General features: G+C 40.7%; 1 protein-coding gene across 3 annotated transcripts in view; it reads right to left on the bottom strand.

Annotated features, from left to right (window-relative positions):
- creb5b (cAMP responsive element binding protein 5b) overlaps positions 1 to 27678 on the bottom strand; it is a 299242-nt gene that overhangs the window by 242409 nt on the left and 29155 nt on the right. For 2 of the 3 annotated variants that reach the window (XM_055659968.1, XM_055659958.1), the window contains 3 exons: positions 16464 to 16535; positions 7120 to 7213; positions 4859 to 4980 (listed from right to left, as the gene is read on the bottom strand). In XM_055659968.1, the coding sequence (XP_055515943.1) occupies positions 4859 to 4980; positions 7120 to 7213; positions 16464 to 16517 (270 nt within the window). In that variant the 5' untranslated portion in view covers positions 16518 to 16535. The remainder of the gene's footprint in view (positions 1 to 4858; positions 4981 to 7119; positions 7214 to 16463; positions 16536 to 27678) is intronic. The other variant, XM_055659976.1, reaches the window with a different exon arrangement.

The raw sequence follows: 27678 nt of genomic DNA, 5'->3' as shown, positions 1-27678 counted from the left end.
TTTGTCAGAAGCAACAAATTCAATCACCTGATTAAGATAGTAAACTCCTGCAATAAAGTTATGTCAACACGGATCAGAGGTTCTAGATTAATTCTCAATCTATAAACCGAAAACCTTCAGGCAGGAAGTGTATAAAAGCAGAGTCACGGAGAGTGATAAAGCCATACTGCATGGAAACAGGCTCTTCGGTCCAACCTGGCCATAGCCATCAAGTTGGCATTCGAGGCTAGCTCCATTTGCCTGCATTTGGCCCATAGCCCACTAAGTCCTTTAAATTGTAATTATTTCTTCTTCTATAGCTTTCTCTGCCAGCTCGTTCCAGATAGAGACTACCACCTGAGTGCAAGAGTTGCCCCTAAGGCCCCTCTTGGACATTTCCCTCTCATCTTAAGCTGATGCCCTCCAGCTTTAGAATCCTCTTCCATAGAAAAAAAAAAGACTGTGATTGTTAACTTTATCCATGCCCCTCTTGATTTTATACACCTCAATTAGGTCATCCTCAGCCTGCTGCACTCCAAATAAAAAAAGTCCCAGCCTAACCAGCCTCTCCCTATAACTCAAGCCCACAAGTCCACATAACATCCTGGTGAATCTCTTCTGCTCCCTTTTCAATTTCTAAGTTAATTAGAAGCAGTTCAAATGTTAACATCTCTCTTCCTGTAAAGCTGCATCGTATTTCAATTAGATGAGAAAACACCTTTTAAAATATCACAAATGCTATTGATAAAAATGTTGATGTTCAGCATAACAGGTCTAATGTTTTATGTGCCTCTCATGAAGATCACTTATTGCGTTCATATCATGAACGTGAATTGAAAATGTCCAGATTCATTTACCTTGCGGTCATTTAACAAATACTGGAAAGAGTACACATTTATTTCATGGCCTGGACTACATCTTACCCAATTTCCATACGATTAAAAGATAATAATGCAAGATATGTTATTTTCTTAGCAATGCTCTTATATATCACGGTGGGCCTTCTCTCCAAATCACACCTTAGCCTGTATCCAGCTCAATTCAAATCATTTCATTTGAATGTTTCATTACACTCCATCCTGCTTATTTCTCATTTAAAGTCTTCATTCTCTATCACAGGTTGCGTTCTCAGTTCACTACTATACTCCCTATACACTCACGATGCTACGGCCAAATTTGGCTCTAGCCACATCTACAAGTTTGCAGATGACACCACTGTGAGGGGCCAATTCACAAACAATGACAAGATGAAGTTCAGCAAAAAAAATAGAGGCCTGCCCCACCCCAGTCATTCTTTCTTCTCCCTGCTCCCATCCGGCCGAAAGTACAGAAGCTTGAAAACATGCACCCAAGAGCAGCTTCTTCCCCTCTGTTATTCAGCTTCTGAATAATCCTTCCATAAGCTAGGGTACTGTCTGCCTCACCTCTACCCCATTGTAGGCATTGGGTTCGTCTATTGAACCAATGCACTCCAATACCAAGAACCTTCAGTCTTTCAGGGCTCAGCAAGTTTAGTTGGTACATTCTGTGCCTTTACTGATCTCATAGTTTTTCCATGTCATATCCAAATTAAGGCATGCTGGTTGACCAACTGAGCAGTAGACAGCAATTAGTGGAAAGTTACTTCTTCAATGCCTGATTTAATGATCAGAGACCCCATGAAGTCTCACAATTGTTATGACTCAGAGAAGCACACTTTCAGTGATACGCAGGTGCACTGACACCTCTGATGGGTCCATCAGGCTGGTAAGACATCATGTACTTTGGGATGTTGGCAGAAAGATATCTCCGTGTGTAACCTGCCATTGTTTGTTTGCTCTGTGGGAGCACACCTCTACTTTGGAAATCCATCACCTAATATCAGCAAAGATGATTTTGCAGGAGCTAACAGGTCGTGTGTGTTTTTGTCATTTTTAGAACGTCATCATTTGGTTGATGCCAGATATATCATTCAATGGTGGGTTTTGGTATAAGAGATAGATATAACTGAATGAATGACTTGTGCAAACCTCCAAAAGGTCCAATGTATCATCTGACCACTTTTTAAACTTAATTTCAGGTGTAAAGCTCAGTAAACATAGGAATCATTTTAACTTTTATCATGAGGCAAAAAGAAACAGGCAATAGCAAATTAGTAGCTCCTTGTATATCACACAATCTTTTCATTATGCTCATAAGTTCATAAGTGATAGGAGCAGAATTAGACAATTTGGCCCATCAAGCCTACGCCATTTAATCATGGCTGATCTATCATGCCTCTTCACCTCATTCTCCTGCCCTCTCTCCATAACTCCTGACACCCGCACAAATCAAGAATCTATCTATCACTGTCCATTGACGGTCTTCACAGCCTTCTGTGGCAATTAATTCCACAGATTTACTCACAGCTGAGGAATAAATTTACTCCCAGCTAAGGAACATGAATCTACAAAGACATGAACTTCATTACCTGGCTACACATATTACATTTTTGACTCAATTCAACATGGAATTGGCATTATAACTTTGATTTAACTTTTTTATTTGAATATGATCGCCAGGACCAGACTATGGGCTTGTATAAACTGTATTTACCTTGTTGCATTGAGGCCATTTTCTATAAACTCAAGGAATGAGAATTTAGTTTTTATAATTATTGGCTCATGTGTCAGTATAATTTTACTTTGGTGCAAAATGTTTCAGGACATTTGCCAAAATTATCAAGATAAAACGCAAATAGCTGTTTTTCTATATTTTGTTACACTCTTTCATTTTAACATTACTCTCCCCATTTTGGAAGTAAACACTGTTCCCAGATTAAAGGAATTGGTATCTTTTCTAGCTCCCCATCTGTTCTATCTTCCAGAATTAATATCTAGTTGGTAATGGTTATTTGTAATAGTAGAAATACTATTAGTTTATTTTCCTTCCTTTTCCTCAGAGCAAGGAACTCCTCTGTTATATATGTTTATATATCCCCCACCTCAAGACAGCTGGATTCGGCTTGAAAAATCCAGCACATATCCATGGTAGAAATAAAGATGAAAAATGTTGGAAAATACTGGTTAATTAGCATTTGTGAAGACAGAAAGAGCCAATGTATTAGGTCAATGTTGTGTGCCATACGTATGTAGATATTCCAACATCTCTGCCAATGGTACTTATTTTGTTATGATGCTGGTCCCCACTTTGAGGTGCAACATTTTCATAAATCATTGCACTGACACAGAAGATGCTATGTGTGAGTTTATTTCATATATTATGCTCTGCTTTTGTGCAAGATCTGCCAATTAATTTAAAAAACTCGTATAATTATAAACGAGTTCCTTTTGCAAAAATGCTCTACCTGTGATAGTCATTCGATCAACTTTTAGTGAATATCAAGTCCCACAACTCCATCATTTCCACGATGTTTCATGGCAAAAGCACAAATCAAGGACGTTAACTCTGAGCCATAAATAAAATAAATACCCCAACACCAGAAAAATACAAGTTGCAAGGATTACCATCTCCACTATTTAGAGAGGTTAGACATTATTATAATATTTTAATGAAACTCCCGATGCATTGGCACCTAAATCAAAATTTAAAATTTCCAAAAGGAACTAAGGAAGCTGCCGGTGAAAAGTTAGAAAGGTATTGGCTCAAGCAGGGAAGTAATTTCATATTCAACCTTAAAGAATGAAATTCTGTCATTTCCTTCTATCCTTCAAGCTAGCCTTCGGTCACCCTTCTATCAATCATATCATCTCTGCCCTCTGTTGTAATCTTCAGCTAACCTCTCCAGCCAACCCACAATTTCCAGCCTTCACCATCAACATAAACACTGATCTCTTTGCTCCATACCATTCCTGACTGCAGCTTCCTGCAGATTATTTTTCCAACCAGCACCCAATGAAGCAGTGAATCTGATTATTGACCAGTTGGACTAGAAATTATAAAGATATCCTGCCAAAACTCTCCCTTTTCTTGACTGATGCCACAGAACATTACTTTCTGGCTGCATGTTTAGTCCAAGTAACCACAATAGTCAGCATGGGTATGATGGGCCAAGTGACCTGTTTCTGGTGACATAAGAAACTGCAGGTGCCGGAATCATGAGCAAAACATGCTGGAGAAACGCAACAGGTCAGGCAACATACGTGGAGGGAACGGATAGACGATGTTTTGAGTTGGGACCATCCTTCATATTGATGGGGTTTGGGGTGGAAGATAACTGTAAAAGCGAGGTGGGGGTGGAGCAACGCATAGCAAGTGACAGGTGGATCCAGGTGAGGAAGGAGGGGTTGATTAGCAATGGATGGGGATAATTGCAAAGGTGTAAAGGAGACAAAGGAAGAAGATGAGTGAAATGAAGAGCCAGGGGAAGAATGTGATTGGAAGGAGACGAGTAGAGGGGAAAGAGGAGGGATAAAAAGAAATATGAGACCAGGGGAATTTAAACCAAGACATTAGTTTTTAACTTGATCGACCGTAGATTTAGCAAACATTTTTATGTTATCCTTGCTGAGTTTCTATCACAGAAATCTTACCAATTATTTTCTTCTGCAATCAGAGACGCTGAGGGCAAGGACATAATGATGCTTAAAATTACATTTTAACACAGTCGGAGAAATGTATTGTGTCATTATATTCAAATAATTATCCCACTGGCCAGTGATCCCAGGAATGATCCATGATGAGGATTCTTACTGTTTATTGATTAAGTGATTTCTGTTTGCTAACAAATATCTGAAAAGTACATATAAAATAATTAATCAAAATGTGCACAAAATTTGCCTTGAAATCACTATTACTGTAATAGGCTGTTATTTATGAGAGAACATTGAAGTACCTCAAAATATTACCTGTCAATCTGGAGCGGAAATATGCAGACATTTTTATAATGATATTCACATACCCTTTTATTGTCCTCCTCTTCCTGTGCTTTCCTAAACTCCTGCTCTAAAGAACATGCAAGTTCGTTAAAGAGTCCAACTTCTTCGCAATTCTTCAGAAACCGGGTAGGGGTCGGGGTCTGATCTACAAAGAAATTTATTAGATTATTAATTCAGTTCAATACCAAAACAAGACGAAATACAGGTTATTCTCCAACCAATCATTTTCCAACATAGATCGGCTTTATAGCCGCAATGTTCTCTTTGCTCTTCAAGCCAGATGATCTAAAATTGAAGGAAATGGTCTCTCTGACTAAATGATGGAGCTACAACTTAGAAAGATTGGCAAAAATTGGGTAACATATCTACTGCTTTAGGCAAGGTTTAGTCTAAATTTCTAGGTGTAATAACTGTAGAAAAACTGACCTTGTGATGAGTGGGGTGCAACCTGCTCTCATTGCTGATGAGCTGATCCAATTTCTATTGCCTTATTCGTCCACTGTTGGAGACTCCATAATGAAGTCAGCCAAGCCCCTGTGGCAGGGCAGAAACTTATAAATTCTTCACTAGCCCCTTCACATAAAAGGGGCGGGGGGGGGGGGGGGGGGTCAGAAAAATCACTGACCAGGAAATATATGAAGAAAAACTTTTGACAGCTGGCTGGTTAACTCAGCTGGCTGTCAAAACCTAACGTTGTCAATCCAAGGAGGAAAAGTGAATAATTCTTGAGCCAAAATGCTTCCCATCCTTCGCTCCTCCCTAAAGCTCCTCCCCAAAATCAACAAACATCTCAAGATCCTTCATGGAAATATCACGCCAAAATATAAATTAAAGTATACATATTTTCTCATTTCTGTGGCATCTTTCCACACTATTCTTCCATCCCAGGGCAACATGCATTATAGTACAAACATCGATATTTAAATAAAACCTAAAACATTTATAAGCACTAAAGCAACCCTTGAGGACCTGGTGCAAGTTATTCAAGTGGATCCTCTTCTTAAGTTGTGGAGAAATACCAAAATGTATACTCCACTACTGGACAATGGTGGTCTGTGTCAATGTGCATTTGGTGATAACCTAGTTCAAGATTTATGAATGCACCAATATCTTAATCATGCTTGCCCTCAGGAAGGGAAAATGCCAACAATTAAGACTGGTCCATAGTATTGAAATTCTCTCGGCGCAGAATTAGGGTGAGCTCACATAATATGTTTTATTTACAGTGACAAGAAAGTCCAGCACCACATGGGGTCACTGTTCCTCGTCGTCAGGGCATATGCGCGGTACATTGGCAATCCCGAGCTTGTCCCGCCAGCTCAGTCCCGGTCTCAAAGGAAGAGGCGTGGCGATCTCAGCCTTCTCCCTGTCACTCACCCTTGCCTTGAGAGGAGGAGCTGCCAGTCTCAGGTTTATCCTTGTAGCTCAGTCCTTGCCGCTATGTGTGGGCAGAGCCCCTCGTTGTCGGTGGGAAAGATGAGGCACTAGCATGTCAGGCTTGCCCCAGCCTCTCAGTTTTGGCCTTAATGTAAGCCATGCTAAAATGGACTGCCAAAGTTCCAGCCTTCTTTCTTCTACTGTTTTTGTAGCTGGTTGCACTTCAGTTGATTGCAAGGGCTGAGTGTGTGATTAGATGCCTTGTGTGGAATACAGTTCTATGAGAACTACTGTCCAAACGCATCATATTCAGCTGTTTCACCAATAGCTTTCCACTCATCAAAACACCAGAATTGGAAATGCTTGGAGATGATTGCAAAACATTCCATTCCATTCGCAACCCATCAGTAAATGATGCAGCCCAGGCCTGCATGCAGCCTGATATGGTCAAAAGATAAGCGGGAAGTAACATTGGTGGCACAAAATCTCTTGGCATCTCCAACTAAAGAGAGTCTAACTACCTAACCTTGAAATGTCTTCTGAAGACTCCTGAGCATCACCATCGATCGGAAGGTCAAATGGACCAACTACATAAGTATTGTTGTTAAAAGAGCGGAACAGAGGATGGATATCCTGCCGCAAGTGAGTGAGCTCCTGACTTAAAATCCATTTTGTACGGACAGTTGCATTGTGATGCTTTTGATTATATTTTATAATTATGATTATAATTACAAAATATTACTAAATGGATCCGGGTGCAAATGTTATCATTATACTAATTCAAGTACATATTAGAGTAGTTTATCAGAGTAGTCATGTGCAAAGATTGTAATAAACATTTAGGATCAAAACAGCTCTCCACATTTAAACATTCTGTGATTCTAATTGTCAGGTAATATTCACTAACCTGATAAAATATTGTCTGTTTTTATCGCTGGAAACTTCAAAGTCATTTCATGTTTATGGCTGTGAATCATGAGGTGGTCCTCCGTTGGAAACCTCTGTCAGACAAACAAAAATTGTTTATATATTGGTGCTAACCAAGCGTTACGAACAATCCAGGCAGTTAATTTTAATAGAATTGTAAAAAAATAGTTTCCGACTAATAATTTTTCAAAATAAGATAGAAACTGATCTATTAGAAATACCAAATTGTTGGCATTTGCCAATTGATCTAACTTTAACAGTCATCACCCCAAAATTGCAAGCAATTTCTATAATTTGCACAACATTTCAGAGTAAATCAACATGTCTTTGAAAAGTAAATGTATGCAGTAATACCTGATATTATGAGGCCCATGCACCAGAAGAGCCTCCTCGAGCCTGCTTTCCCTCTTCCTTGTGACAAAAAATCTTTATGTGTCGTGTTATATCTGTGCCCCTTTAACAAAATGTTCATGCAATACATCCTCTTTGTAATCCTAAGTATTACTATTGATTTATCATAAATTCGAATTGTACTAGTAACTGTCCAGTATATTATGTCTGCAGACACAAGGATGTCTGAAGAGGGGTCCCGACCTGAAACATCGCTTATCTATGTTCTCCAGACATGTAGCCTGACCCGCTGGGTTACTCCAGCACTTTGCATCATTTTTATATTATCTCTGCTATCATTTTTGCACATATTTAACAGTACTTTATTTGGCAACCAGGCAGAACCTGATCGATTGCTTATTTGGGTCATCTGCAGATATAACACAAAGCATACGATTTGATCACAGTAATGCCAATAACATTCACCCCAACCTGAGTGTCTGTAGCCTATTTGCCCAAGTTTCCAGCATCTGACATGTCTCTGGAAGCAGCTTGGCCTTATCCAAAGGGTGAATGCTGAACTGCCTGTCTTGCTATGAGAAAAGGCATCAACATGAAGGTGATCGTGATTTTTAGCCAGAAAGTTGGAAATTATTTAAAGAAAACATTGCTATCATATCCCCTAGTGTCCTCTTCAGATCCAAAGCAAACAGAATCAGTTCCTCCAGTCTATCCTTGTAACTAAAGCCATTCATCCCTGGAATCATTTTGGCATTTTTTTTCTGCACATCTGTCTCACATATCTTCCCAAAATGATTCGACAAAATTATAGGGCAGTGAACTGGTGTCAATTCTTACCATTCTTTTCCTTTATGAATTTAGAATCTACTGACACGTTTTACATCGCGAAAAAAAAAGGGATATTTATTTCATACTTTTAACAGGAATCATCAGAGAAGTGTCTAAAAGTAATTGCAAAAGTAAGTGAACTCTTGCCAGAGAAACCAAGGATCCGACATTGTGAAGTCTGAGTCCGAAGACAAAAAAACAACCCAACCTGTCACCTATCCATGTCCCCAAGGATGCTGACCAACCCAATGAGTTACTCCGGCACTTTGTATCTTTTCCTGGTATTCTGTTCTTATTTTCAATATGCCACCAAGTAGACTGGTCTAGGGATGTGTCATTGTCCAGCCTGTGGCAAGGTTTCCAGGAGAGTTTCATGAGAATGGGCCATGTGGCTGTCTATTATGTAACAACTGATGCTTGGTGTTCCATGTACTTTCATTAAATTCTTATTTCAGATGAACTCTTAACCCAGGAATTCTGAGGACGCTAGCTTATGTTCAGCAGAGATGTGCTTAAATAGGCTGGCCAAACTTGCATTTTTTGGGCTCAGCCTGGGATTTTAATGTACACTAGATAAATTATCAACTTATTAAAAAATGTAATTATGTGACTCTCCATTCCTTCATTGCACAATACCCCCTTTGGGCTTTAAACATCTTATTGCAGCTGTTGCATAATATGCAGGCAGATGGTCCTCACCCATAAAACTCCCCTGGTACTTTGTAGGACTGGATGTTTCTCCATTACCATGTTGCAGGAAAGATGTTGTGAAACTGGAAAGTATGCATAGAAGATTTACGAGGATGTTGCCTGGACCCTAGGGCCTGGGCTACAGGGAGAGGTTGAGCAGGCTAGGACTCTGTTCCTTGGAGCGCAGGAGAATAAGGGAAAGGAGTACAAAATAATGAGAGGAATAGATCAGGTCTCTTACACAAAGTAGGAGAATCGAGAACTAGAGGACAGAGGTTTAAGGTGAGGGGGGAGGGAAAGATTTAATGTGAACCTGGAGGATAATTATTTAACACGAAGGCTATATATGGAACGAGTTGCAGAGAAGGTAGTTGAGGCAGGTGCTATCGCCACATTAAAGAAACATTTCAATACATATATAGGATAAGTTAAGAGGGATATGGGCCAAATGCAGGCAGGTAAGAGTAGTGTAGATGGGACATGTTGATCGGTGTGGATAAGTTGGGCTGAAGGTTTTGTTTCAACACTGAATAACTCTATGACTCCATGACACCATGACATTTTATCTAAGAATGCAGCGGAGTCTGAGCATGCATTATTCACAAGGTCTGAGTCTGAAGAAAGCTGCCGACATGAATCCAAAGATGCCACCTGACCTGCTGAGTTCTTAAAGACAAAGGAATTAATAATAGACTTTAGGAAGAATAAAACAGACATGGTACCATTGACTATCAGAGGGGACTGTGTGGAGAGGGTGGCGGATTTCCGCTTCCTGGGAATCCATATTGAGGAGGACCTGACGTGGAGCGTGAACACCAGCTGCGCTGCTGTTAAAAAGGTCCAGCAGAAAGTATGCACTTCCTGAGGGTGCTCAGGGCAGAAAACATCACTCAGAGATTCTGTCTGCTGTCCTTTTATCGGTTTAAAGGCATTGAGAGCATACTAACATACTGTGTATGCGTGTGGTACACCAGCTGCACAGCAACTCAGAGTAAAGCGCGTCCAGAGGGCCATTGACAAAACGCCCAGAGGATTGCTCGGCTGCCATATTCCTTACCTTGGAGGACTTACACAGTTCATCTGCACCAAAAAATCCCAGAGTATCATAAAGGACATTTCCCACCCCGGACACTCCCTGTTTGAACTGTTGCCGTCAGGCAGACGGTACAGATCTACAAGGACAAGGACGAACAGACTAAAAAAAAAGTTTTTACCCCATGCTATAAAAGCACTAAATTAGCCGCCAAGGAACGCAGGGGCGAGATCTCACAAACTAAGGGACTGTGGTATAAAGTGAAATCGACAGAAGGATGGAGGGTTGGGTGTTTATGCGTGCTATTTTCGTGATATTTATTTTAGTTGATTATCTTTTAATATTTTATCTTGTATGTATCGTTAGCTTTTAGAAATGTTTAAATGGTGCACTGACTGGCTGACATTTTCAAATTTCGTTGTACATGGTTCATGTTACAATGACAATAAATAAACTATTCTATTCTATTCTATTCCTCCAGCAGTTTTTCTTTTACTCAAATTTCCAGCATCTGCAATCATCCATGACTCCTTATTCACAAGGTTTATCTGAGCTACACTTCCTCAACTAATTAGTAAAAAAAGTACCCTGAAGAGGGCTGAATGCATTTTGTCAAGTTTCAATTGAAATGACTATTTTGAGTGAAAGCTATTAAGAAGTCTGTCTTCATTGCAGCCTGGTATACTATGTTAACAAACAGGGCTATCCTTCAAAATGTATGCACTGCATTATAATATCCAGGGCATAAATCAGAAATCAGTGAATGGCACAATTCTGTCCACCAGATTTTGTGGCAAATTTTAAAGGCATGAATAAGCATTTACAAAATCGCCACCAACTGGCCTACAAGCAGTCATACCATATCATCAACTCACATTATCAATCCGTCGTCCCTGCAGACAAGGGAAATCAAAACACTCTCATGCAGTTTGCTTTGCACTCTGCTTTTTCTATAAACATTTCAAAATATTATGCATTTCCACCTAAAATGTCTTCATCAACACATCATATGCAAACCTGAAAACTAAAGAAGAATATGGGAGCACGGTAATCTAACTCAGCATATAGTTGAAAAAGTGCATAATTTTATTTAAAAGTAGAATATTTTGCCTGAATGAGGGCAGTTCCAACAAATCTCACAAACTTCAGCAGCATCAAGGATAAAGGAATCCATTTGAATGGCACCCCATGCTCCACCCTGAACATTCATTCCCTCATCATCAGCTCGCAGCAACCACACTGTGTACCATCTCCAATGTGCAGACATGCACCCACACTACTCACTCGAACAACATCTCCCAAATCTGTGACCTCTGCCACCAAGATGGATAAGGACAGCATGCAAATGGGATACATTTGTGTATATAAGACACACACATGTGTATGAATAAGAATGAGACATGTGCTATTCTGTCTTTATAGTTGCCATTGTTTCTTCATTGTCTAAATTCAAGAACCCCCCCCCCCCCCACCACTGCTTAGGTGAAACAGACATTTGTGACACCTTCAGCCACAAGTGCCAAGTGACAGATTTATTTTAATCACACCTAAACCCTCAACATTAAAGAACCACACTTCAACCAACTGAGTTTATTCACATGATAGGAACAAGCAGCCAACTACACTGGACTTGTACTCTAGAACCAGGCACATCTATCTCTGCTCTAGTTCAGCACAGGTTTACCTGCCTGACTATAATAGCAAAGTTGCTTACTCTTGCTCCTAATTCATATGCTCGCAAGTCATGTCCTCTTGCATGACCCTGTTATTCACCTCCTGAATTCTGAAAGACAGGATATGCAAACATATGAGCAAATATCCCCAATGTTGAGCTTCCAATAAAGGGAAGCTGTAGGCAGTTGATTGTAGCCTTGAATCACTGCTTTACTAAAGTGCAGAGCCAAGTTGAGCTTTGAGCAGTTTTCTACCAGGTGAGCAATACTTCAGGCAAAGGAGAGAATTCTCCCTGACTGACAGTGACTTCATTCATGTCCATAAGTTCAATTTTGCTAAGACTGTTGGAATTTAATTCAGATAAATACTAGGTGTTGCATTTTGGTAAAAACAAATGCAGGACATCCAGTAAATGATAGTGCCTGGGGAGCATTGCAGACCTGAGAGACCTAGGGATGCAACTACATAGTTCCATGAAATTAGCAACACAAATGGGCTGGGTGTTGAATGTGTTTGGTATGTTTGCCTTCATCAGTCCTTGTATTGACTACATGGTTGGAACCTTATGTTACAGCTGTACAAGATGTCGGTGAGGCCACATTTGCAGCACTGTGTACAGTTCTGGTCACCCTGCTAAAGGAAGGGTGTCATTAAACTGGACAGGGGTGCAAAAAGATTTATGAGGATGTTAATGAGTCTAGAAGGTTGTGAGGAGAAGATGGATAGGCCGAGTCATTTTTCTCTGGAGTGTAGGAGACTGAAGTGTGACCTTATACAAGTTTATAAAATTATGAGGGGCATAGATAAGCCAAATAACAGCAGTATTTTCCCTTGAATAAGTCTGAAAAATGGTAGAGGTAGTTACAATTATGACATTTAAAAGATGACAGGTACATGATGTGAAAGGTTTGGAGAGATAAGGGCCAGGCACAGAGAAGTGGGACTACATGTTTAGGCATTTATAACATAATTACTCTATGACTCTCTGACACTGACAAAAATGTTGCTATGAATTCAAAGTTAGTCAGTCCTAAGGCACATTCTACAATCAAGGCAATAATAGAATATTCTCTACTTTTCTGGATGAAATCAACTCATCAATAATCAGGAGGTTCTACACCACCAAATAACACATAATCTACTTCAGTCAAACTCAACCTAACCCAATGCTCACTCCTTCCATCATTGATCCATTATTGTCATTTTGGTACCTCATAGAATCACCTTGCAACACCTTGGCGTAGTGTGGCATTCAAATAAAAAATGCATTGAAGAAACATAACAAGGCTTCTTTGATAGCGTTCTCCAAATTCAAAACTTCTATTGCACATCAGAATTAAATCCTGGAACTCCCTAATTAACAGCAGGTTGGGAGTAATGCTATGTAGGAACGCTTAAGAAAGTGCTTATTATAGCTTTCCTAAGGGCAATTATGAAGGGACAATAAATGATTGTCTTCCTATCTATACCCACATTCTTGCATTTCTATTTTTAAAAATAACATGCTAACCCATCCCTTTCTGTCATATTACCCCACTCCCTTTTGTATCTCTTGCTGAAACACTTAAATTTGTAAATACTCCGCAAAGTTCACCATGAACAAGCTGTTGGCCATTAACCATGACGTTTTTGCAATACAGCTCTGACCAAGCAGACCCTTGCCTCCACCTCTGATGCGAGAGTGACTTCTCATTGGAAGTCCCCACTCACCCTCACCCTGGCTCTATACTCTGGTGTGGTTCTTGCCTCCACTTTCTTCAGTTCAATGGAATCTGACTCATCCAAACATTTATGGCCAAAATCTTAGTTTTGGCATTTGTTTCCAGATCTGCTGGACAACATAAAGCATAATCAAGCCTCATTCCAAAATGTTTCATCATTCCAAGGTCATGATAGAAAGATAATTATTGTACACTTTTCTCTGGTATTCCCTTGCTGGTCCCCATGTTAGTTGAAATAAATTAAGTAACATCATTAAGAGGTTGGAGGAATTTGTGTTGTTATGTCTCAGGTACCTTGTTGGACACTAAAATTGAAACACAGAACTCTTCAAGGAATTTAAGCAGAATTTGAAAAAAAAAATGTTTTAGATGAATATGTGGAAGTCTCAGAAAGGAAAACAGGCATGTGGATAGATTTTCCACACTGACAGAACATGGCGCTGTGAACATTAACATCACGGACTCCGCAATGGATCACACCAGAGAAAATCATGATAAAACACCATGGTCGTATGAAGTAGAATAGAGGCAGAAGATAAACTGATCAGGCACACAAATGTAGGAAACTGAGGTGAACTTTAACCTGGGGTAGATTTAAGGAAAGAATAGAAACTGTGCAGCTTTAGAGGTGAATTGACTCACTCGTCTGAAGTTCAAGCTACTTAAAGTCCTTGACTTCAATTCTCTTTTGATAAGATGGGAAGAAGACACAAGCCATCTGCTTGCTAACTTCCAAACAAAGTTTCAGGAGGGTACACGTGGAACTTTGGGGATTGAGGGAGTATGCAGTGGGTAATAGTGGAGCGTTCTGGCGAAGAGAAGGCGGGGAATGATTTAATAGGAACTTTTTTTACACAAAACGTGGTGGTTATATGGAAGGGACTGCCAGACCAAGTAGTTAAGGCTGATACCATCATAATTTTTAAGAGACATTTGGATAGGGTTAGATGGATATGGGCAGACACAAAATATAACTAATGTAAATGTAACTCAGCGGGACAGGCAGCATCTCTGGAGGGAAAGAATGGGTGACGTTTCAGGCCGAGACCCTTCTTCAGACTGATGTCAGGGGAGTGTCCGAGACAGTAAGACTTGTGGGAGAAATAGGAAGGGGAGGGGATGGAGAGAGAGGAAAAGCAAGAGCTACTTGAAGTTAGAGTAGTCAATGTTCATACCGCTGGGGTGTAAGCTACCCAAGCAAAATATGAGGTGCAGTTCCTCCAATTTGCACTGGGCCTCACTGACAATGGATGAGGCAGAGGACAGAAAGGTCAGATTGGGAATGGGAGGGAGAGTTAAAGTGCTGAGCAACCGGGAGATCAGGTAGGTTAAGGTGGACTGAGCGGAGGTGTTCAGCAAAACAATTGCCGAGCCTTTGCTTGGTCTCGTCGATGTGCAGAAGTTGACACCTGGAACAGTGGATACAGTAGATGGGATTGGAGGAGGTGCAAATGAACCTCTACCTCATCTGAAAAGACTGTCGGGGTCCTTGGAAGGAGTGGAGGGGGGAGGTAAAGGAACAGGTGTTGCATCTCCTGCGGTTGCAGGGGAAAGTACCTGGGGAGGGGGTGGTTTGGGTGGGAATGGATGAGTTGGCCTGGCAGTTGTGGAGAGAACGGTCTCTGCAGAAAGCAGAAAGGGGGGGAGATGGGAAGATGTGCCCAGTAGTGGGATCCCGTTGGAGATGGCGAAAATGTCAGGATTATATGTTGTATGTGACAGCTGATGGGTGGAAGGTGAGGACAAGGGGGACTCTGTCCTTGTTATGAATGGGGGCAGGGGAAGCAAGAATTGAGCTGCGGGATATTGAGGAGACCCTAGTGAGAGCATCTATAATGGAAGAGGGGAACCCCCCTTCCCTTTAAGAATGAGGACATCTCCGATGACCTGGTATGAAAAACCTCATCCTGGACGCAGATGTGGCGTAGACAGAGGAATTGGGAGTAGGAGATATAGTCTTTACAGGAAGCAGGGTGGGAAGAAGTGTAGTCTAGATAGCCATGAGAGTCATTAGGTTTGTAATAGATGGCAGTCAATAGTCTGTTTCCTGTGGTGGAGATGGTGAGATCTAGAAACCGTAGGGAGATGTCGGAGATGGTCCAAGTGAATTTGAGTGCAGGATGAAAATTAATCGTGAGGTTAATGAAGTCAGTGAGTTCTGCATTGGTGCAGGAGGTAGCACTGATGCAGTTGTCAATGTAGCGGAGGTAGAGTTCGGGGATAGGGCCAGTGGACGCCTGGAACAGTGATTGTTCGTCGTACCGTACAAAGAGGCAGGCATAGCTGGGACCCATGCGAGTGCCCATAGCTACACCTTGGATTTGATTAAATTGGGAGGAGTCGAAGGAGAAGTTATTAAGGGTAAGGACCAGCTCTGCTAGGCAGAGGAGAGTGTTAGTAAACGGATATGGGTCATGTGTGGGCAGGTGGAACTAGTGTAGATGGAGCATGTTGGTCGGCGTGGGAAAGTTAGGCCAAAGGGCTTGTTTCCAAGCTCTATGACTATGACTCCATGAGAAGTCATGAATTTAATTTTGTAGAGGAGCACTGAAGTGAATCAAAACTTTATCATGGAATTCTTTTAAAATCAGAAGAGCTATTCCAATATTTTAATCAATTGTTGCTGCACTGTCCGAAAACTGCACTAGGTCACCTCTCAGTTCCTGATCGAAGCGTCATTGAGGTTGTGCTGTCCTTCTAGAAACCCGATTCACACAAATTGTTGCAGCCTTCCTCTGCTTGCAGCCTCCTGCCAGGAAGCAGGCCTCAGCAGTGCCAATCTCCAGCAGCCTCTGTTATGTTTACAGCACCATCTATTGGCCAGTCGATACCTGCAGCACCTTGATGCCTCTCAGTTTTAAAGATATACAATGCACATTGACAAATGGCTTAAATATAATTTACAATAATGGAATATATGTGTCATTAGTTTATGCAATACCAATACTATGATTGCCAGTTAGTCACAAGTAAACATTACTTCTCGGTTTAGATAGCTTATCATTTATTTAATCAGTAAATAATCACCTGGGCACAACCTGGAGCACTGCAAACGAATGGCCGGTCTTGCTCCAAATTCATAACTGTCTTTGAATTAATCTGACAACCAAATACACAACAGAAGATACATTAATAACATCTCCAATTACATTTAAACGAGCTAGCTTATATTCTATAAAAAAATGCAGTTATGTTTGTGTACTCATCATAATCTTTAAGAGCAATGATAACGACAAAAGTTTTTCATTTCCAATTAAACTCCTGAGTTATATTTGGCAATCAAAGATGTCAAATATCAAACAATTGACCATAAAATATGATGATCATCATTTCAATGTAGGCGTCAGTGCTCAGCACTTAATTTTTGCATTTGTAGCTTTCTCAATGGTACATACTTAATTACTGTGCCAAATTGCAAAATCTTAATTTTCAAAGACTACTATTTAATAGTCCTCTTAAAAACGTCACTTTTGCCTGATACAACGTTTTTACAATCAATAATATTCATGACTCAAGTTTGTTAAACTTATCTTTTCACCGCACTGGTATCTATTAAATATTGAAGCAGACAGCAGTTTTTCATCTTTGTGAATTAGTTGTCATCACTGCCTGTAAAAGTTCAGGGTTAAGATGAATTTTAACCTCGCAACCAGCCCAGATGGATATCTGCTGTGGCCAATCCTGTGATATCATCACCTCCCCTATCTCAACAGGCATGGCATCACAGAAAACAAAGAAATCCATACAAACCTACTTTATGGAATGACATTTAGAAGAAAATATGCCAAAAAACATACAAAATATGTGAGGGATTACCAATTGCACTCTTCGGCTGTTATACACACCCAGAATCCTTTGATTGCCATGTTCCTTTGCACTGCAATACCAACTTGTTTAGTAGAGTTATTTTGAAAGGGAACTTTTCTGCAGAACCCGACTTTCTACCCTAAGCCAAACTGGATGTCTTCTTATACTTAGGCTTGGGCGGGTTTTGTAAAGTCAGTACTTTCAGCACAAATGCACAAAGACACAATATTTGGGACGTTCCTGTATTTGATATCAGATATTCAGATTTGGAACAGATTCAGATGGTGAGGGTAGGGTGTGATTAGATCCAGGTTTTTAATTTTATACCAGACAGACCTCTACTTAGAGTCATAGTGCCATGCATTCTAATAGCATGGAACCAGGGTCTTCGGCCCAACTCTTTCACACTGACCAAGATGTCCCAAGCTAGTCCCATTTGCCCGCATTTGGCCGATATCCTTCCAAACCTTTCCTAATCATGTACCTATCTAAGATAACTTTTTTATGCTATTAGAGTATCTGCCTCAACTACATCCTATTGCATGTAGACAAAAATGCTGGAGAAACTCAGAGGGTGAGGCAGCATCGAATGCTGCCTCACCCGCTGAGTTTCTCCAGCATTATTATCTACCTTCGATTTTTCCAGCATCTGCAGTTCCTTCTTAAACAATACATCGTATTGCAGCTCGTTCCATATACCCATCACAGTCTTTGTGAGAAAGTTTCCCCTCAGATTCTTATTATATCTTGCCCCTTTCATCTTAAACCTATCTCCTCTGATTCTTGACCCCCCTATCCTGTTATAAACTCTATGCATTCACCCTATCTATTCCCCTCATGATCATATACACCTCTTTAAGATCACCCTCAGCATCCTGCATTCCAAGGAATAAAATCCTAGCCTGCCCAACCTCACCCTAGGACTCCCGTAAATCGTCTCTGCACTCTTTCCAACTAAATGACATCCATCCTATAGCATGGAGACAAAACTCCAAATACGGCCTCACCAATGTCATACAACTGTAACAAAACATCCCAACTTCAAGAATCACTGGTCTGATTAATGGTCAATGTACCAAAATCCTTCGTTACTGCCCTATCTATCTATGACAATACTTTTTGGGAATATGTACCAATAATCTTGTACTCTGAAGAAAGCTCACTTACCCCAAAAAATGGCTGTTCATGTCGTCCCGTTTGCTGCCTGACCCACTAAGGTACTCCAGCCCGAAACGTTGCCTATTTCCTTCACTCCATAGATGCTGCTGCACCCGCTGAGTTTCTCCAGCTTTTCTGTGTAACCTTCGATTCTCCAGCATCTGCAGTTCCCTCTTAAACACAAGGTACTCCAGCACTTTGTGTTCTACCTATACTCCTAGATCCCTCAGCTCAACAATACTCCACAGGGCCCTACTTCTTTTCTGCTCCAGATAGAAATAATAACTTGCGATCACAACATTGATAGATAGATAGTTGGATACTCATTAAAAAAAAAATAATTTTATAAATTTGTAACCCGAAATTGAATTTTTACCACCAAGAGAACATACTTAGTGGGCTGCGTGAAATCATGCCGAGGGAAGCAAGTTTCTCATGTTTTGGCAGTAGCTTACACCTATGGTGCAAATCTCATGGGATTTATCTCCCTCCCGCCACCCCACATCCCCGTGTCCATCCTTCATGTCACTGACTTCCAGACCCTGCCTCAGAGCCAGTTGGCACCTTCACAACCACAAAAAGCTGTGATGCCCTACAATTCCAGCTGGAGAGATCGGCACTATTCAAATTCATAGTGTCTGACCATTTTGGCTGCAGTGGGATTTCTAGACCATTATATGCATTTTTTGCTTTAGCTTTCATTATAATTAGGAACATGTCAAAAGGCAAGGCAAATGAAAATATAAATACAAGAATAGGCAAAATAGTACTCAAATGACACTTTACTTTTCTTGAAGCGGTTTTAGTTGTTGTAGTCAATCTTGTCTATCTTTTTATTCAAGTAATTTTCCCCAAATTCTGCTAAGTGCACTGTAATGATTATGGCTGGACACAAATGACCCTGTGTTGTATCATTCAATGATTCCATCAAAACCATAAAAATAAGAATTAATCAGTGTCTAAAGGATGGAATTTAAAATGCAATGTTCAATAGTTGCATAATCTATAACATATATTGAAAAGTACACCAAGCATATTCATTGCCTGGATATGAAAACTAAACAATACACATCATCATCCCCCGTTGACTCAGATAAGCTTAAGTATAAATATTCAAAAATAAATGATGCGTATTCAAAGGAAATTGTACTGTGAGAAAATAGTGTTCATGCAACCATGAAAAAAGATAAATAATTTCAGATAAGACCTAAATGCATGTTTCTGCTCTGAACCCACATAACAAAGATCTGTTTCCGTTTAAACCAAATAATTGCAGTAGATCTACAGAGCAATAAAGTACAACAGATGGAAAGGGGCTTAACATTATAATGACTGCAGTGCATAAAATGTGGGTGCATTTCTTAAGTCTCAACTACACAATAAAAATAGTAATGTATGTGAACATAGATCAGCCAGATGTTGAAACAACAGAAATCATCATCTGAATTGTGAGAAATATGAAGGCTTCAAACAAAATGTTCTGTCTTTCATCCAATGAAAAGTCACCAAAAATATGTTAGATATAACCGAAACCAAAACTAATAAAAGTGAAGAACTTAAAAATTAATTAATAGTAGGTAATTTTTACTCAGAGAGTGGTAGCGGTGTGGAATGAGCTTCCAGTGGAAATGGTGGAGGCAGGTTCATTGGTATCATTTAAAAATAAATTGGATAGGCATATGGATGAGAAGGGAATGGAGGGTTATGGTATGAGTGCAGGCAGGTGGGACTAAGGGGAAAAAAAAAAATGCGGCATGGAGAAAGATGGCCTCCGTGCTGGTTATAGGCAGCATCTACGGAGCGAAGGAGGTAGGCAAAAATGTTTGCAGAGGCAATCTACCCTTAGGCTTTTCAGACTGATGATGGGGGGAGGGTGGGGGCAGGAAAAAGAAAGGAAGAGGCGGAGGCAGTAGGCTGCGGGAGAGCCGGGAGGGGAAGGAGGGAAAAAGCAAGGACTATCTGAAATTGGAGTAGTCAATATTCATATCGCTGGGTGTAAACTACCTAAGCGAAATATGAGGTGCTGCTCCTCCAATTTGTGGAGGTGTATTGACAATGCATCTTCAACGATAACTCTGCTTCTCTTTCCACAGATGCTGCTAACCTGCTGGGTGTTTCCAGTTAAATGCTGGACTGATTACTGTTTTTATTGAAAGTTATTTGAATCAGTATGGAGAAGCAACCCCCGCGGATTGGAAATTACACCATTGACAGAAAAATTCACAATCTTCAAAATATCTTTTCATTCAAAGTTATTTTGCTTATGAAGCTGTGTGAAAACTATATTCTCAGTTAATATGTATTAAGGGCACAGGTGAAGTAACAAGCGTGGAATCACTTGATACTCCACCTGTGTCCTTGCAGTTGGCATTGTGAGAGAGGGCAGCACCTTCACCCAGTACCCTGAATATACTCAGGTTACTGGGTGAAGCTGCTGTCCTCCCCCACAATGTTGAAGCCCCCGCCGGGCGATGAAAGGACCCGCGAACGGGCCGATTGAAGCCCCTCGATTCGGGGCGGTCGAAGATGCTGTTGCTGGAGTTCGGAGTCGGTCACCAACCAGGTCTGTTGCCAATGTTACCGGCCATAGGGCCCACGGACGATATTTCGAGTGTGTGCGCATACGCGCGCGCAGTCCCCAAAAAACTGCGTTCCCCCCATGTTTTTACATCGATTTCTGTGCCTGCTTTTTTATGCCTTTGCCAGCCTTACTGTTCTTATGCAGCTGGCTGCAACCAAGAGAGTAGAAGGTTAGTCACTTGCAGTAAAGTAGGTGGGAAGTGGTTGTTGAAGATAACCTCGAGCAACTCTAGACTTAAAATGTTTCAGATTCAAAGTGCTACCACCCCACAACAGGTAGCAGTCTGTACATGCCAGCAGTCAGGCAACAGGAATGGCACAGGCAGAATGCCAATGATGGAATTGGCAAAGGCCAGCAGATTAATCATCCCAGACACTTCCCTAGGTGGAAGCCAGTCACCATCTCAACCTGTTGGAGAAAGGATTACTGGAGTGCTATGACACCCCCAAAGTCCATTTGAACACTAGTAGCCACAGCCATTATGCCAATTGGGCTTTATGCCAATTTGAATGCCAGGTCAACTGTCAGATGGCTTCTCTATGTGCAATCACAGCTAAGACCTCAACCAATGTTCAGTAAATGATGACTGAGATCACAAATTTTGAAACGGAGATGGGCACATGTTCTTGCTAGTTTTGCGCAAGACAAAGCTAGTACTAACTTCCAAATGTCTTGACATTTTGAGCAGTTCTTGCAAAATGCCATTCAGCAGGGTTTGCATGTCCATTACCCTTCATTTATGGTTGCTGTATCAAAGGAGGAGGCTAGTCAAATCCGATATTGGATAGGAAATAAATGGGCCACAAACTATTCTATCCCATTTATGGTGCAACACCAGCTTCTTCTTCTCTAGCCCGATGCCCAATGTAAAATGATCAAGTCTAGCGATAGTTCTGAGCTGAAAAGCTGTGGGCAATATCTCTGTCTCTCTCTCAATCTAATCTTATTTTCCCATTTTTTATTTCACCCTTTGTATCTGATTTGCCATTGAATTAATTATTCTTAATGAATCAATTTTTGTCATGGACTGTCCTGCTCAGTAATAATTCTTCAGTTTGATTGTTAAGGAGATGTATGGATGTCCGTCCCTTTCACATTACTCCTGGATGCCATGCGGACAGTATGACACTATTTGGAAATCACATTGATAGCAACTTAACATGCAAAATATTCCATGGATATTCAGTGCAAGTCATAGAAGAGTTAGTCTATAATTGATGTTTTAGGATTACTAAATAACATCTTCAAAATGTTTTTGATGTTCAGTGTAATTAGTCATGCCCTTCTTGTTGTTGGATGTCACATCTCACCCTTCAAAATTAATTCAATAAGTCTATAATGGTACCAGTAATTGTAAAAAGTACAAATTTCACAGTAATGCAAGATTTTAAACATACCATAAGGGAGATGCCAAAAGATATTATCTTAATTATGAAAACGATATATATTGCTGGTCTATTTATATGCAATTAAATTTCAGTTGACTGGTTACTTACTAAAGGCTTAGTTTGCATTTGTGAAGTAACATATTGACATCTCTGAGAAAGTCACATAATTCCAAGGATATATATTTCCAGTCAGCAATAATATCATGGTTCAATAATTACATTATTGTCATGTGTACAGAGATACAGGGAAATACTCGTTCTGCGTGCTATCTGTCAAATCATATCATACATGAATGGACCTGCTTCTGGAACAGCATGCACAGCGTTGCCATGTTCTGATGCCATTTTGCAACTTCATAATCTCTGGATTGTCTGATCTAGGCCGAAGGCGAGGTGCAATTCTGCTGTTTCTCACATTGAATCCCAGTGTCATGGCGGCACTAGATCGTGGTCATATGGGTCGGCCTGAAGCATGAGGAGTCCCACTGAAGTTTGTTGTAAGTGATGCACAACATTGCAGTGCGATGATTTGAAGAAAGTATTGGAGCAACAACACAGTCTTGTTTGTCATCAGGCTTCACGAAGAATGATTAAGCTGCAGAACTGCAAGTTAGCTTTATGATTTGCATGCTATCGAGGAGCCAATGTAAGATGGAGTTAAATTTCCGTGAACAGCAAAATTTCACCAGGATGTTCCACCATCTATGCAATCCAATTGTTTAGAACACTGCACAGGTCTACATTGATTAAGTTCATTTATATAACCAGATAGAATGTTTTAATCCTCCTGCATTACACTACACAGACTGAACCCAACTTTTATTCCGTACTACGCCTTCTGAGTTGTATCTAAATCCAAATGATTTCAGTAAAACACAAGAGTGCTGGAGTAACAGCAGTTCATGCAGCATCTGTGCCCCACCATAGGCAGCCTATCCATCCCCTCCAAAGATGCTGCATGACCAACTGAGTTACTCCAGCGCTTTGTGTTTTGCTCAAGGATCCAGTATCTGCAGTTGCTGTTTTCTCCAATGTTTTCAGTGTTAAGGTAGGATTAGTCTGAAACATTAGGTGCTTAATGGTCAGTGTGAATTTGATCAGGACCCTTCTTCACTCAGATTGGAAAACGGCGGAGCAACCTGGAAAAGAGCCGTGTGGGAAGGATCCCGACCTATCCATTTGCCACCACAGATGCTGCCTGACCCACTAAGTTCCTCCAGCAACTTGTTTTTCAAAGTTGATACCTACTGTTCATTGATAGTAAACATTGGTACTTTCTCCTCTGGCAGAATTATTGCACATATTCAGTAGGAACACTCAAATGTTCCACTCATGATGCCAGCCTATTTTCTGGGGAAATATTTAACTTCCTGCCAGCAGCCTCCCAACAGGGCTCCCAGCTCAACTGACTGGGCAGATGTTAGAGGTTGGCTGCAGTAGGCTGCAGTATTCGGATGACCTCTAATGTTATCACATTTCCTGATTCTTTCCATTATATTCAGTTATCAAGCGTGTTAGTTATATTTTGAAATTCAGATTTTTTAATTTAAAGCCATAAATCTTCTACCATATCAAATAAAAAAATATCTGATAAAATTAGTAATTTGGGAATAGACATATATGCAATTATCCTTTTTTTTCTTTAGACCTCAGACTTTAGACATTAGAGATACAATGATACAGTGAGATTCAGGGAGAAAACAGACTCTTCTGCCCACCAAGTCTGTGCCGACCAGCAATCATCCCCAACATTAGGGACGATTTACAATTTTACCAAACCCAATCAACATACAAACCTGTATGTCTTTGGAGTCTAGGAGGAAAGCATAGCACCTGGAGAAATCCCATGCTGTCTCAGGGTGAACGTACAAACTCTATACCGACAGCACCTGTAGTCAAGAGTGAACCCGGGTCTCTGGCGCTGTAACGCAACAACTCTACCACTACGCCACTGTACCTTCTCTTTGGAAGTCAATTTTGGGCTCAATTTCATAGCTAGCAGGCTCAGATAAACACTGTTGATAGATAATCCACAATATGCCAAGGATGGAAGTGGGGGGGTAGGGAGAGCTATCCTACCATGAAGGACCAAGCTCACGGCCCAGTTATATTCTTCTACACACAGACTGTTTGAGTATAATCTTCCCTTCCTTGATCCAGGGCACATTTTAGCTCCATGGAATCTGTGATTGAACTACACCAGCAACCCAGAAATTCATTAGATCTCGGGGATGCATGGAAAATAATTACTGCATGCCAAACCAATGACTTCATATGGACTGGCTGCTATAAAATGAAGCCGTGCCAAGGGTAAAAGGCAACAGGTGAATGAATGAATTACCCTTACACATCTCCCTGTATGTGCATGCTATGCTATTGGGGGTAGACACAAAATGCTGGAGTAACTCAGCGGGTCAGGCAGCATCTCTGGAGAGAAGGAATGGGCGATGTTTCGGGTCGAGACTGTTCTTCAGACTGATATCAGGGGAGGTGGTGGGACAAAGATGGAAGGTAGTAAGACAGTAAGACTGGTGGGAGAACTGGGAAGGGTAAAGGGATGGAGAGAGAAAGCAAGAGCTATCTGAAGTTAGAGAAGTCAATGTTCATACCGATGGGGTGTAAACTACCCAAGCAAAATATTAGGTGCTGTTCCTCCAATTTGCACTGGGCCTCACTGACAATGGAGGAGGCCCAGGACAGAAAGGTCAGATTGGGAATGGGAGGGAGAGTTGAAGTGCTGAGCCGCCGGGAGATCAGGCCATTGGGGAACAGGCAAAGGAAAATCTAAGGTAAATATGAGACTGTGTTTAGATCAAAAGAATTGTATGGGGAAAATGGCTAGTTGTAAGAAGTTGGGACTCGGGTGGAGTTTGAGCATCACATTGAAGCCTTGACTGAATGTCAGATCAGAGGTTAAGGTGAGGATTGGGATTGAGTCAGCACTTTGGTCAAGGGCTAGATCAAGGAGTCAACGCAGTAGTCGAGTAATGGCTGAGGAGTTAGAGACAGAGGACTCAGTCAGATGTGGAGGCCATAATTGTAAGACCATTGCAGTGGGTGTGGGGGAGGGGGGAGATCAAGGCCTGTCAGAATGTCAGGGATCAGAAGTAGCCAGTACTCTGGATTGGAAGGAGATGGATGCTGAGGAAAGAAAGGTAAATAAGGGTTCCCCGCTGGGTGGGGTTCCCAATCTAGGCTGAAGCCTGTTCAGGGAGCAGCGCTAATAAAACACAGTTATTGTGAGAGAACCAAACAACAGGCACACTGAAGATCAGTATGACCTTATTTCCTGGGCAATGTACAAATGGAGCATTCCACAGGAGTGATATCATTCCATGCATGTCCCAAGAGCAAATAGTATCATTAGTACAAGTTTGATTTGCAACCAGACGTGTTCTGTCCAATTTCTGGAGTGGTGTAATTCAGTTTCAGCACAATTCCCATTCGACTTCAGAAATAGCCAAACTTTTATCAGTTTACTGCTGAAGAATGGGCTGGGTTAAGGAATTTTTAGACCACCATTTGTCTGCCCAACAGCTTTCAAACTGCAACTTGCCCTCTTGGCAATGGTGTCTCTGTGGGTTATTTTCATTATGATGTATCATAATCCAATTAATACAATAAAGTGTCTTACCAAGTAGCCATTTTAAAATTCTCTGAGGCAATGGTCCTCCTTTGTAATTTGCAGTCTTTTTTTGACTGTGTGCTCCTTTAAGAGTGCTCCTTATCTATGTAATCTTCATAGTTGCTACCTTTTAAGTCTTGTGTTTGCATTAAGTAAGATCAAGTCTAATATATTTATCTCAGTGCCATTTTTCTTAACTAGCCAGGATCCCTTCATTCATTTAATATCCAAAAATATATCTCAGCCTTAAATATACTCATTAACTGAGCCTCTCCTGCCCTCTGGAGTAGAGAATTCCAAAGATTTATTAACACTGGATAAATAAGTTTCTTCTCATCACTGTCTTGAATGCCAACCCATGGTTCTAGACACCCAGCCAAAGGAGATATAATATCATCTTTTCATCTACTTTGTCAAGCAAGATTTTAATTGTACCCGGACCTCTCCGTACTTGTGCATATGACAATAAACTTGACTTTTATTTGATCCATTTGAACATTGTATGTTTCAGTGTGATCTTTTTTTCCCTGAAGATAGAATCCAATCTTCCAAACTCTGGAGATCATAGCACCAATCTCTTCACATAAATGAATCTTCAATCCCATAATCTAGTCTGTTAAAATATTTGTTCCAAGCCCTCGTTAACAAGCATAGAATTTCTTAGATAGGGCACCTAGGCCTGGTCTCATTAGGATAGACACAACATGCTGGAGTAACAGCGGGTCAGGCAGCATCTCTGGAGAAAATAGGTGACGTTTCAGATCGAGACCCTTCTTCAGATTATGGTCTTGTCAGGATCTTATTTAATTTCTACAAGATGTTATTACTTTTATGACAAATTTTCCTGCAATGAAGAACAATGTAGCATTTCCTTTCCTAATTGCTTTTCTGAATTCATTAATTTTTTGGGGATCTGGATGTCAATGATAAGGCCAGCATATACTACCCATTCCCAATTGTCCTTGAACCAAGTGGCATGCTTGGTCACTTCCGAGGGAATTCAATTAGACATTTGCCGAGCATTTCTAGCATTTTTGGTTTATATTGATAGGTTACACCAAGCAAAGTTTGCAAGTTCCCTCCTCTTAAAAATAATGGTGAACTGGATAGGTTTTTAACCACAATTTGGTGGTTCTATATTCATGATTACTAATGATTACTAATGGATTTTTTCCCCTCATTTAAACTGAATTCAAGTTCCATAACTACCATGGAGAGATCCGAGTGGGTTTCTGGATTTAGTGCAGACTCCAGGATTAGGAAGAATTGATGCATCGCACAGCTACCATATCTCTCAGTAGATTTTACACACCACTTTTAAAATTAATATACCTTCCAGTCTCTTAATAATTAAAATATATTCAGTTGTTCTATTGTCCTGCCAAAATGGATTTTACTTCAGTTATTTTTTCCGCTGTTGCCTTTTAATCCAGTGATCTTCCCTGATTTCAGCCTTCCACTCAAGACGTATTTGCTCAAACGTTGCCATTCGCTCCACTCATCTTTTATAATTGCTGCAATTTGCACCTGTGGTCTCTCACCATTGCCGATTTTTACACACAGATTCCTTGACTTGATCCAATAATATCCCCCAAATTCTGCTTGTTATTCCTGTGATCATTCCCAGTTCTTATCTTTACCCCAGTGATTCTACTTATTTATGCATTTCAGTATCTTCAAGTA

Source organism: Leucoraja erinacea, chromosome 2 (genome assembly GCF_028641065.1).
Source record: "Leucoraja erinacea ecotype New England chromosome 2, Leri_hhj_1, whole genome shotgun sequence".
NCBI lineage: Eukaryota > Metazoa > Chordata > Chondrichthyes > Rajiformes > Rajidae > Leucoraja > Leucoraja erinaceus.
The sequence above is the reverse complement of the archived record's forward strand: the minus strand, read 5'-3'. Positions and strand labels throughout refer to the sequence as shown.